Below are 13,180 nucleotides of genomic sequence, written 5' to 3'. Positions count from 1 at the left end.
CTCACCAATCAGAGGCAGCTCTCACTCACACCCATTCATGAATTCATGAATGGGTGAGTGCTGCCTCTGATTGGCTCAGCCCAGGGACCAATCAGAGGCAGCACTCACTCACCCATTCATGAATTCATGAATGGGTGTGAGTGAGAGCTGCCTCTGATTGGTGAGGCTGTGACCAATCAGAGCAGCTCATTCAGCAGGCGGGGATTTTAAATCCCCGGCTGCTGAATACTAATCAGAGCAGTCCAGGAGAACTGCTGGCCGGCCGCGCTGAACTCCGTCTGCCGGGACCAGGTGAGTATATATATATTTTTTTATTTTTACACATTTCTGGATGAATTGCAGAGAAGGGCTTATATTTGTAAGCCCTTCCCGAAAATTTATCCCGCGATCGCCGGCAGCCCATTGCTTTCAATGGAGTCGGCTGTATTGCCGGCTCTATTGAATTCAATAGGCTAACATCGTTCTTCTCTGCCACAGCTGTTACAGCTGTGGCAGAGAAGAATGATTTGTCTAGTATATGCTATTAATGGGGTCAGCACTGCTGCCGCCGGCCCCATTGAGCGCATATAGAGAAGAGAACAGGAATCGCAGATAGGTGCGATCTGCGATTTCTGTTCTATAATTTATCGGACGAGCGCATAAAAAGCGCTCATGTGTCCGATACCATTGCAAAGCAATGGTTTTATAAAATCGCCGGATGCATGCACATGCGCAAATCGGGCGAAAAAACGCCCGTCTGACTAAGGCCTAATACTGCACAGCAATGCTAATACTACACACTAATACTCCAGAGTAATATTAATACTAATACTACACAGTAATACTGCACAGCAATACTGATACTACACAGTAATACTAATATTACACAGTAACAGTTCACAGTAATACTGCACAGCAATACTAATACTACACAGTAACACCACACAGTAATACTAATAATACACAGTAATACTAATACTACACAGTGATACTGTCCATATCATCTGCTTTATCATCAGTGCAGAAGCTCCGATGACATCACAGTCACATGACCCGCTCATGAAAATCAGACTCTTTTCAGATTCCTGTGCGCATTCTCATATACAAATCTATGGCAGAGTGCATGAATGAGAGCCTGAAAAGAGTCCGACTCTCATGTGGCGTGCCAACTTCACCGAACGACAGCGCTGGATTGTGGAAGCGCACGAATATAAAAGATAGATCCTGCGGCTCGCTGTCACTTCCCACAACAGGAGTGGAACTTATTCTTAAGAGGAACCTGTCATGCCCCGACATACCCTGTGTTCAATGAACGAGAAAATCCAAAGTGCGTCCTGTGACTGAGGGCCTGAACAGACAAACGTATTTGCGGAAATGACAATCTCGCCCGTATAACTCAGCGAAGCGTTTGATTTCAATGGCTTCATTCTCACAAGCAAATTTCTCGCATACAAATCCTGCATACACAAAAAGATAAGCCCCGCCCTATCTTGTGCATTTTACGCCGCACATGCCCCTTTAGTAGCATTTGGATCTTCAAACAGACACATTTGCAAAACAATTCTGTGTAATTCCGGCCCTGGCGGACACCGAGTTGCTGGCAGTGGGCGGGGCCAATGATTACAACTTCCGAACATTTCTTCCATTTGTTTCTTTCCATTGTTTCAGTGTGTATTTTTTGTGCACGAAGCAGCGTTGGGTTTGAACAGCTTAAAAAAGGCACATAGACGAAGGCTCGAGCGGTAAAATCAGCTGTTCATGCGTAAATACGCTCTGTTACGGCGAGCATAGTGGCGCAGTCGCCTGAAGGAGCGCTCAGTTGTATAAGTGCGTCCTCTGAATTATCTTGCTTCATTAGGTCCTAGCTTCATCGACTGCCAGTCGAAAGGGCCACAGAGCTCGGTAGCAGTGGTGTCCATGGAAGAAAAAGGGTCCAACAGCAAAACTTCAATGTGCCCAATGCTGGCTTCACATGGGCAAGAAAACTGTGCGAGATTTGTGCGCTGCGGGATGCAGGAATATGAACACTATCCTTTTGGATGGATTCATACACATGAGCGATGTTTTTCCACATGGCAGTGCAAATGTTCTATCTTGTGTGTGATCTTGCTTGGCAGTACCCACTGTTCTCAATGTGGCCGGTGGCTACATCGTACCACGTGCTAGGTGCAAGTGGCGCATGCATGGTCTCCTATTGAAAAGCCACTGACAACCACGGCAGAGGATTGCGACTTCCCAAATTTCTGTGACGCGGTTTCTCGCTTCTGCAAGGAAAATGCATGCGTGTTTTATGGCCTGATTTCGCGCTCGTCAACATGTGACAGCCCGTGGATGCGATGCGTTTATATCAAAACTGTCACGCATCACTTTGGGGAAGATGCGATCCTCCACTGTGGTTGTCAGTAGTTGCTTTCAATGGGAGACCTGGTATGGCATCGCGTGCACCTAGCATGTGGTGCGATGCTGCTCCTGGGCCCCATTGAGAGCAATGGGAGATGCGATGCGAGAGCATGCACATAGATAGGCCGTGCTGTGATGTGTTTCCCGCATCGCTCATCTGTATGACACTATTCAAAAGAATGGGGTTCATATTCGTGCGTTATGCAACGCAAAAATCTCAGCGGTTTTGTTGCCCATGTGAAGCCAGCCTTAGTATGGTGTTGGGTTTCGCCATCTAGAAGAGAAGGTTCTGAACTTTGCTTCTTCTATAATCAGTCGCCCATCTTCTTGTTCCTGTGGGGGGCGTCCTGCACAGGTTCTTGTATCAAAGATGGTAGAGCCAACTAGGGCTGGAAACCCTCTCAATAGGCCCACAACCAGCACATCCTCTGCCTCTATGCTATGTAGACACTTGTTCCGTAGACCTAGAAATCAGTCACATGAAAATAAGACATTTGTAGGCAATCTCCTGGTAGAGCTTCATCCTTCTGTGCTGCCCCAAGAGTTGTGTGGGATGTCTCAGAGCTCTCATGGTTTGCCCATTTCAGCAAGTTTTCAGGTTGCATAAGGTCTTCCAGTTGATGAGAGTCCGAGGTCATGAGCCTCTCCTAAACATAGCAAGAAAGTCCTGGGCTCTAATGTCAAATGTGTGACTGGGCCCTCGTCTAACACATGTAAATTCTGGTACTTACAGTATGTGGTAGAGGGGCACCTCAAGGGCTACCTACCTCTGCACCCCCTACTGTTATGCCCCAAGTAGATGATTTCATGTTGGAGCTCCATTTTAAGAAAGGTTTTTACAAATTCAAAACTCTTTGTATGTAATGATTGGATTGGAGGTAACCTGCTGCCCCATCACGTCAGCCCCACCCAAAAATTCCCTGCTGACCTGCGGAGGGTCTTCAGGTTGGTCCTCCTTGGGACTACAGAAGATTCCTGCAAGTGAAGAACGGAACCTCTTGCAGCAACTGTCTAGATAAGAAAACAAATTTATCACAATGTACTAATAGTTTACAAGAAGCAAAAACAAATCTGTGCAAACTCATCACGACTTAATAATAATACTAATCATCATCATCATCTTCATTTGTATGGCGCCAACTTATTCCAGAGAGCTTTTGAGGTTAATGGGGAACACAGACGATAAGAAATTACAAGTTACATGTGGAATTCAGTTATTCAGAAACAGAGGGGGTGGGGGTGATACAGAAGGTACCGGGGCAGACAGGGGGAGCACGGTGATACAGAAGGTACTGGGGAAGGAGGTAGAGCACAGTGATGGGGTGATACAGAAGGAACTGGGGAAGGAGGTAGAGCACGGTGATGGGGTGATACAGAAGGAACTGGGGAAGGAGGTAGAGCACGGTGATGGGGTGAGACAGAAGGTACTGGGGAAGAAGCTAAAGCACGGTGATGGGGTGAGACAGAAGGAACTGGGGAAGAAGGTGGAGCACGGTGATGGGGTGATACAGAAGGAACTGGGGAAGAAGGTGGAGCATGGTGATGGGGTGATACAGAAGGTACCGGGGCAGACAGGGGGAGCACGGTGATACAGAAGGAACTGGGGAAGGAGGTTAGCACGGTGATGGGGTGATACAGAAGGAACTGGGGAAGAAGCTAAAGCACGGTGATGGGGTGAGACAGAAGGAACTGGGGAAGAAGGTGGAGCACGGTGATGGGGTGATACAGAAGGAACTGGGGAAGAAGGTGGAGCATGGTGATGGGGTGATACAGAAGGAACTGGGGAAGAAGGTAAAGCATGGTGATGGGGTGATACAGAAGGAACTGGGGAAGGAGGTAAAGCACGGTGATGGGGTGAGACAGAAGGTACTGGGGAAGAAGGTGGAGCACGGTGATGGGGTGATACAGAAGGTACTGGGGAAGGAGGTAAAGCACGGTGATGGGGTGATACAGAAGGAACTGGGGAAAGAGGTAAAGCACGGTGATGGGGTGATACAGAAGGTACTGGGGCAGACAGGGGGAGCACGGTGATACAGAAGGTACTGGGGAAGAAGCTAAAGCACGGTGATGGGGTGAGACAGAAGGTACTGGGGAAGAAGGTGGAGCACGGTGATGGGGTGATACAGAAGGAACTGGGGAAGGAGGTAAAGCACGGTGATGGGGTGATACAGAAGGAACTGGGGAAGGAGGTAAAGCACGGTGATGGGGTGAGACAGAAGGTACTGGGGAAGAAGGTGGAGCACGGTGATGGGGTGATACAGAAGGTACTGGGGAAGGAGGTAAAGCACGGTGATGGGGTGATACAGAAGGAACTGGGGAAAGAGGTAAAGCACGGTGATGGGGTGATACAGAAGGTACTGGGGCAGACAGGGGGAGCACGGTGATACAGAAGGTACTGGGGAAGAAGCTAAAGCACGGTGATGGGGTGAGACAGAAGGTACTGGGGAAGAAGGTGGAGCACGGTGATGGGGTGATACAGAAGGAACTGGGGAAGGAGGTAAAGCACGGTGATGGGGTGATACAGAAGGAACTGGGGAAGGAGGTAAAGCACGGTGATGGGGTGAGACAGAAGGTACTGGGGAAGAAGGTGGAGCACGGTGATGGGGTGATACAGAAGGTACTGGGGAAGAAGGTGGAGCACGGTGATGGGGTGATACAGAAGGAACTGGGGAAGGAGGTAAAGCACGGTGATGGGGTGATACAGAAGGAACTGGGGAAGGAGGTGGAGCACGGTGATGGGGTGATACAGAAGGAACTGGGGAAGGAGGTAAAGCACGGTGATGGGGTGATACAGAAGGAACTGGGGAAGGAGGTAGAGCACAGGGGTGGGGTGATACAGAAGGTACTGGGGAAGAAGCTAGAGCACGGTGATGGGGTGATACAGAAGGTACTGGGGAAGAAGGTTGAGCACGGTGATGGGGTGATACAGAAGGTACTGGGGAAGGAGGTAGAGCACAGGGGTGGGGTGATACAGAAGGTACTGGGGAAGAAGCTAGAGCATGGTGATGGGGTGATACAGAAGGTACTGGGGAAGAAGGTGGAGCACGGTGATGGGGTGATACAGAAGGAACTGGGGAAGAAGGTGGAGCATAGGGGTGGGGTGATACAGAAGGTACTGGGGAAGAAGGTGGAGCACGGTGATGGGGTGATACAGAAGGAATGGGGGAAGGAGGTAGAGCACAGGGGTGGGGTGATACAGGAGGTACTGGGGAAGGAGGTAGAGCACGGTGATGGGGTGATACAGAAGGTACTGGGGAAGGAGGTAGAGCACAGGGGTGGGGTGATACAGGAGGTACTGGGGAAGAAGGTGGAGCACGGTGATGGGGTGATACAGAAGGAACGGGGGAAGGAGGTAGAGCACAGGGGTGGGGTGATACAGGAGGTACTGGGGAAGGAGGTAGAGCACGGTGATGGGGTGATACAGAAGATACTGGGGAAGGAGGTAGAGCACAGGGGTGGGGTGATACAGGAGGTACCGGGGCAGACAGGGGGAGCACGGTGATACAGAAGGTACTGGGGAAGGAGGTAGAGCACGGTGATGGGGTGATACAGAAGGTACTGGGGAAGAAGGTGGAGCACGGTGATGGGGTGATACAGAAGGAACTGGGGAAAGAGGTAAAGCACGGTGATGGGGTGATACAGAAGGAACTAGGGAAAGAGGTAAAGCACGGTGATGGGGTGATACAGAAGGAACTGGGGAAGAAGGTGGAGCACGGTGATGGGGTGATACAGAAGGTACTGGGGATGGAGGTAGAGCACAGGGGTGGGGTGATACAGCAGGTACTGGGGAAGGAGGTAGAGCACAGTGATGGGGTGATACAGAAGGTACTGGGGAAGGAGGTAGAGCACGGGGGTGTGGTGATACAGAAGGTACCGGGGCAGACAGGGGGAGCATGGTGATGGGGTGATACAGAAGGAACTGGGGAAGGAGGTAAAGCACAGTGATGGGGTGATACAGAAGGTACTGGGGAAGAAGGTGGAGCACGGTGATGGGGTGATACAGAAGGTACTGGGGAAGGAGGTAGAGCATGGGGGTGGGGTGATACAGGAGGTACCGGGGCAGACAGGGGGAGCACAGTGGTGGGGTGATACAGAGGGAACTGGGGAAGGAGGTAAAGCACGGTGATGAGGTGATACAGAAGGTACTGAGGAAGAAGGCGGAGCACGGTGATACAGAAGGTACTGGGGAAGAAGGTGGAGCACGGTGATACAGAAGGTACTGGGGAAGAAGGTGGAGCATGGTGATGGGGTGATACAGAAGGTACAGGGGAAGTAGGCAGAGCACAGGGGTGATACAGGAGGTACCAGGGCAGACAGGGGGAGCACGGTGATGGGGTGATACAGAGGGAACTGGGGAAGGAGGTAGAGCATGGTGATACAGAAGGTACAAGGGAAGGAGGTAAAGCACGGTGATGGGGTGATACAGAAGGTACTGGGGAAGAAGGTAGAGCACGGTGATGGGGTGATACAGAAGGTACAGGGGGCAGGCGGTGGAGCACAGGGGTGGGGGGATACAGAAGGAATGGGGGCAGGCGGTGGAGCACGTTAGTGGGGTGATACAGAAGGTACAGGGGAAGGCCTTGAGCACGGGGGTGGGGTGATACATAATGTATTGGGGCAGGAGGTAGAGCACAGGGATGGGGTGATACAGGAGGTACAGGGGTAGGCGCGGAACTCGGGGGTGGAGTGATTCAGAAGGTACAGGGGCAGGCGGTCACTGCACTGGCTGCTTGTTAAATACAGAATTCAATTTAAACTCGCTACCTTCATCTACAAAGCCCTCCACGGCGCAGCGCCCCCTATATTGTATCCCACATCCACAAAGCCCTCCACAGCGCAGCGCCCCCCTATATCGCCTCCCTCAACTACATCCATCACCCAGCCCGGGCTCTCCAGTCTGCTAATGAAACTAGACTGAGCGCCCCTTTAATTCAAACTTCTCATTCCTGCCTCCAAGACTTCTCCAGAGCAGCACCGGTCCTCTGGAACGCACTACCAAAGGCTACCCGAGCAATCCAGGACTCGCAGGACTTCAGGCGTGCTCTAAAAACGCACCTCTTCAGGAAGGCATACCGCATTCCCTAAACAAACCCCTCTGTACGCCGCCTGATAACATGCTCCCTGACCTACTGACTGCACTCCCTGCTAGCCATCATAACCCGCTCCTGCAGACATACCGATTCTGCCATCACACGGCTTAATATATGACCATTGTCTATGTGTATAGCATCGCTCACTCTCCACCTTGCCATACTGTGCACATCTCCAGCCCCTCTACCTTCTGTATCCCCCCATTACTTGTAGTATGTAAGCTGGTTGGAGCAGGACCCGCACCCCTATTGTATTAATCAACTGATTACTATGTAACCGTGGTTCTGTAATGTTTGTACTTTTGTCATTCTGTATTCCCCCTGTCTATGTAAGCGCTGCGGAATATGTTGGCTCCATACAAATAAAGATTATTATTATACAGAAGTTACAGGGGCAGATGGTGGAGCATGGTGGTGGGATGGTACACAATGTATCGGAGCAGGCTGGGGGAGCACAGGGAAGGGGTGATACAAAAGGTACACGAGCAGGCAGTGGAGCACAGGGGTGGGGTGATAAGGAGGTACCGGGGCAGGCGGTGGAGCACGGGGGTGTGGTGATAAACAAGGTAACAGGGGCATGCAGTGGAGCATAGGGGTGGAGTGATACAGAAATCACAGGGGCAGGCGGTGGAGCACAGGGGTGGAGTGATGCAGAAGGTACAGGGGCATGCGGTGGAGTACAGGGGTGGGGTGATACAGAACGTACAGGGGCAGGCGGTGGAGCAAAGGGGTGGAGTGATAAGGAGGTACCAGGAAAGGCGGTGGAGCATGGGGGTGGAGTGATACAGAAATTACAGTGGCGAGCGGTGGAGCACAGGGGTGGGGTGATACAGAAGGTACTGGGGAAGAAGCTGAAGCACGGTGTTGGGGTGATACAGAAGGTACAGGGGCAGGCGGTGAAGCACGGGGGTGGTGTGATACAGAAGGTACAGGGGCAGGCGGTGGAGCACAGGGGTGGGGTGATACAGAATGTACTGGGGAAGAAGCTGAAGCACGGTGTTAGGGTGATAAAGAAGGTACAGGGGCAGGCGGTGGAGCACGGGGGTGTGGTGATACAAAACTTACAGGGGCAGGTGGTAGAGCACAGGGGTGGGGTGATATAGGAATTACTGGGAAAAGAGGTGGAGCACGGGGGTGGGGTGATACATAATGTATTGGGGCAGTCAGAGGAGCACGGATGTGGGGTGATACAGGAGATACAGGGGCAGGCGGTGGAGCACGGGGGTGGGGTGATACAAAAGGTACTGGGGCAGGCAGTGGAGTATGGGGGTGGGGTGATACACAAGGTACAGGGGCAGGAGGTAGAGCACAGGGGTCGGCTTATACAGAAAGTACAGGGGCAGACGGGGAGCACGGGGGTGGGGTGATACAGAAGGTACAGGGGCAGGCGGTGGAACACGGGGGTGTGGTGATACAAAACTTACAGGGGCAGGCGGTGAAGCACGGGGGTGGTGTGATACAGAAGGTACAGGGGCAGGCGGTGGAGCACAGGGGTGGGGTGATACAGAATGTACTGGGGAAGAAGCTGAAGCACGGTGTTGGGGTGATACAGAAGGTACAGGGGCAGGCGGTGGAACACGGGGGTGTGGTGATACAAAACTTACAGGGGCAGGTGGTAGAGCACAGGGGTGGGGTGATATAGGAATTACTGGGGAAGGAGGTGGAGCACGGGGGTGGGGTGATACATAATGTATTGGGGCAGTCAGAGGAGCACGGGTGTGGGGTGATACAGGAGATACAGGGGCAGGCGGTGGAGCACAGGGGTGGGGTGATACAGAAGGTACTGGGGCAGGCAGTGGAGTATGGGGGTGGGGTGATACACAAGGTACAGGGGCAGGAGGTAGAGTACGGGGGTCAGCTTATACAGAAAGTACAGGGGCAGACGGGGAGCACGGGGGTGCGGTGATACACAATGTATTGAGGCATGACGTGGAGCACAGGGGTGGTGTGATACAGAAGGTACAGGGGCAGGCGGTGTAGCACGGGGGTGGAGTGATACAGAAGGTACAGGGGCAGGCAGTGGAGCATGGGGGTGTAGTAATACAAAACTTACAGGGGAAGGCGGTGGAGCACAGGGGTGGGGTGATATAGAAGGTACTGGGAAAGAAGCTGAAGCACGGTATTGGGGTGATACAGAAGGTACAAGGGCAGGTGGTGGAGCATGGGGGTGGGGTGATATAGATGGTACTGGGGAAGGAGGTGGAGCGTGGGGATGGAGTGATACATAATGTATTGGGGCAGTCAGTGGAGCACGGGTGTGGGGTGATACAGGAGATACAGGGGCAGGCGGTGGAGCACGGGGGTGGAGTGATGCAGAAGGTACTGGGGCAGGCAGTGAAGTATGGGGGTGGGGTGATACACAAGGTACGGGGGCAGGAGGTGGAGCACGGGGGTCGGCTTATACAGAAGGTACAGGGGCAGATGGGGAGCACGGGAGTGGTGTGATACACAATGTATTGGGGCAGGCGCCGGAGCACAAGGGTGTGGTGATCCAGAAGGTACATGGGCAGGGGGTGGAGCACGGTAGTGGGGTGATACAGAAGGACAGGAGGGAGGTGATCACGGTGGTGTGGAGCGCGAGGTGTGGGGTGATACAGAAGATACAGGGGCAGGTGGTGGGGTGATAGTGAAGGTACAGGTGCAGTCAGTAGAGCACAGGGGAACACAGCAATGCGACGATAACATGCGATATACACCTTTTAGGACACAAACGGGGTGGGGGTAGAACAAGAGGTGCGGGGCAGGAAGGGTACATGATCAAAGCCATAGGGAGGGGCAGAGGGTTATTGTGGGGTGGGGGATTAGATCAGGAGGTTTGGTATGCCTCCATGAAGAGGTGGGTCTGTAGGGTGAGTCTGAGGTTCCGCGCGTCGGGGATTGACCGGATCATAGGCGTACCGGCCGGGGGTGCCGGGGTCGCAACGGCGACCCGGCCCCTGTGCTTGAGGGGGCCCTATCTATCTATTTCCTATCTATCTCCTATCTATCTATCTATCTATCTATCTATCTATCTATCTCCTATCTATCTATCTATCTCTGAATCTCTCCCATATCTATATATCTATCCATCTATGTATCGATCTATCTATCTATCTATCTATCTCCTATCTATCTATCTATCTCCTATCTATCTATCTATCTCCTATCTATCTATCTATCTATCTATCTATCTATCTATCTATCTATCTATCTATCTATCTATCTATCTATCTATCTCCTATCTATTTATCTATCTATCTCTGAATCTCTCCCATATCTATATATCTATCCATCTATGTATCGATCTATCTCTCTCTGTCTTAGGCCTCATGCCTACTTGCTGAATCCCGCAGTGAAATCTGTACATGCCCGCAGCCATGAAGAGGGAAAATACATTATACTCACCTCTCCGGACGCTGCCGGGCTCCCCTCTGTGCAGTCCGGATCTTCTTTCTTCCGGTCGGCGCACCAATATTTTTAAAAATCTCCTGTTCTCCTGCGTATCCGCGGCATAGCACAAAAATGTCTTCTATAGCCTTCAATGGAAGCCACGGGAGCCGTCCATGTGGCAGATCCGCAGGAAAATGGAGCATGCTGTGATTTCTTCCTGTGCGTGTGGCCCGCACTCCAGGAAGGAATCCCATCTGCATGCTTTTAGCTGCCCTACCGATGCCAATGCATCCCTATGGGCAGCAAGATGCACGGATCTCCCGAGCGGGTCCACGTGCGGATTTTATAGATAAAATCAGCACGTGGACATTGGCCCTCAGGCATAGATACGGGGCGAGGGGGAAAAAGGGCCTGGGGGGGCCCAAGCTAAACTTTTGCACCTGGGCCCCTGAGCCTTTAGGTATTCCCCTGGACCGGATGTTTTGGGATAGAGCGTTGCAGAGGGTTGGTGCAGCTCTAGAGAAGTCCTGAGACAAGCATGTGAGGTTCGAATTAGATGGGCATTTAGTCTGATTGTGTTAGTGGATCAGAGCGTGCAAGTTGGGTGATGAAGGGACAGGAGGAAGGTGATGTACAGTGGTGCGGCGCCATGAAGAGCTTTGTGGATGAGGGTGAGAAGTTTGAATTGAGTTCTGCAGTGGATGGGCAGCAATGCAGTGACTGATATAGTACAGAGGTGTCTGAGTAATGGCTGGATAGGAAGATGAGCCTAGCTGCCGCATTTAGTATGGATTGGTGAGGGGAGAGTCTGGTGCAGGGGAGGCCAATGAATAGCGATTTGTAGTAGTTGAGTCGGGAGTGGATGAGGGTGACAACAAGTATCTTTAGCCTGTCCATGGTAAGGAATGGATGGATTTTAGCAATATTCTTGAGGTGCAGGTGGCATGTTTGGGCCAGAAAATTGGATTTAGGGGGTAAAGGAGAGGTGAGAGTCCCGTGTGACCCCAAGGCAGCGGGTGTGTGGTATGGGGGTTATCGTGGTGCCAGATACTGATATGCAGATGTTGGGGGGTGGAGGGGGGAGGTCGGCTGGTTGAGAGCGTAAAGACGAGGATGTAAGTTTTTGAAAGGTTAAGTTTGAGAAAAGGGGAGGACATGGTGTTAGAGACAGCGGGCAGACAGTCGGGGATGTTTCCGAGGAAAGGTGCATAGATATCATGGGAAGAGGTGTATAGTTGGGTGTCATCAGCATAGAGTTGGTATTGGAGGCCAAATATAATGCGATTAAGGACCAAGCCCTGGGGGACCCCAACAGCGAGGGGGAGCGGAAAGGAGATAGAGCCAGCAAAGGAGATACTAAAAGAGAGGTCAGAGAGGTAGGAGGAGAACCAGGAGAGAGCAGTGTCCTTTAGGCTGATGGAGCGAAGCATAGCAAGGAGGAGTTCGTAGTCGACAGTGTCAAACGCTGCAGAGAGGTCGAGGAGGATCAGTAGGGTGTAGTCGCCCCTTGATTTGGCCGTCATCAGGTCGTTAGACACTTTTGTGAGGGTGGTCTCGGTTGAGTGCAGGGGGCGGGAGCCAGACTGGAGGGGGCTGAGAAGAGAGTTATCAGAGAGAAAGCGTGTGACTTCAACTGTTCCCTTCGGAAAATGGTCTTAAGTGACCTTGGGGGAGACGTATTAGGACTGGCGGTTTTTACAAGTCTTTTAAACTGACATTTTTGGACATTTTATTATAGATCTCACTGTTCGGTGTCCACACACTCAAAGCCGCTCTGTCTCTTCACAGCAGGAATCCAGGCCTAATGTGAAGCACCAATCAACAGCTTGGATACAGTACATGCAGCCAGGGCCTGGACATGGGTAGGGGAACGTCTTGGGGAAGGCAAGGTGCAACCTAATTGGTGAATACATTTTATTTGCAACACTTAACATTCTATACAATGAGCAGCTCCATCAGTGATGCAAGTGCACATTGTTACAAGAGTCTGGGGGAGAGGCTGGCATGTTTCTTATGGCTCATCACGTATCGCTGGGGCTCCTCTGCACCAGGCACAGATTCTGCACCGAGTTCCTCCACCACCCATGACAGGAAGTAGTGTGCATTGGCATCAGGACAAGGAGCAGCCCCTTCAGCAGAGGAGGACCCAGAGGATTGGAACGGCATCAGTGGTGGCACCCAAAACATTCACAGAGTCACGGACAGAAGGAGAAAGGAAAGGGGAGCAATTATTTTTTATAGTCGGGTCTGAATTCTGGGATCTGTTTGTATTAATAATGGGTTCAGATATGGTGGTCTGTATTTATTAATTGGTCGGATATGGTGGTCTGTATTAATCATGG

General features: G+C 51.8%; 1 protein-coding gene across 1 annotated transcript in view; it reads right to left on the bottom strand.

Moving 5' to 3' along the window:
* The window catches only part of CLCN1 (chloride voltage-gated channel 1), a 306,841-nt gene that overhangs the window by 18,194 nt on the left and 275,467 nt on the right, over positions 1-13,180 (bottom strand). The window contains exon 19 of the mRNA XM_066601497.1: positions 3,308-3,390. Coding sequence (XP_066457594.1) covers positions 3,308-3,390 — 83 coding nt within the window. The remainder of the gene's footprint in view (positions 1-3,307; positions 3,391-13,180) is intronic.

The sequence above is a fragment of the Eleutherodactylus coqui genome, chromosome 4 (assembly GCF_035609145.1).
Source record: "Eleutherodactylus coqui strain aEleCoq1 chromosome 4, aEleCoq1.hap1, whole genome shotgun sequence".
Classification (NCBI taxonomy): Eukaryota; Metazoa; Chordata; class Amphibia; order Anura; family Eleutherodactylidae; genus Eleutherodactylus; species Eleutherodactylus coqui.
The sequence above is the reverse complement of the archived record's forward strand: the minus strand, read 5'-3'. Positions and strand labels throughout refer to the sequence as shown.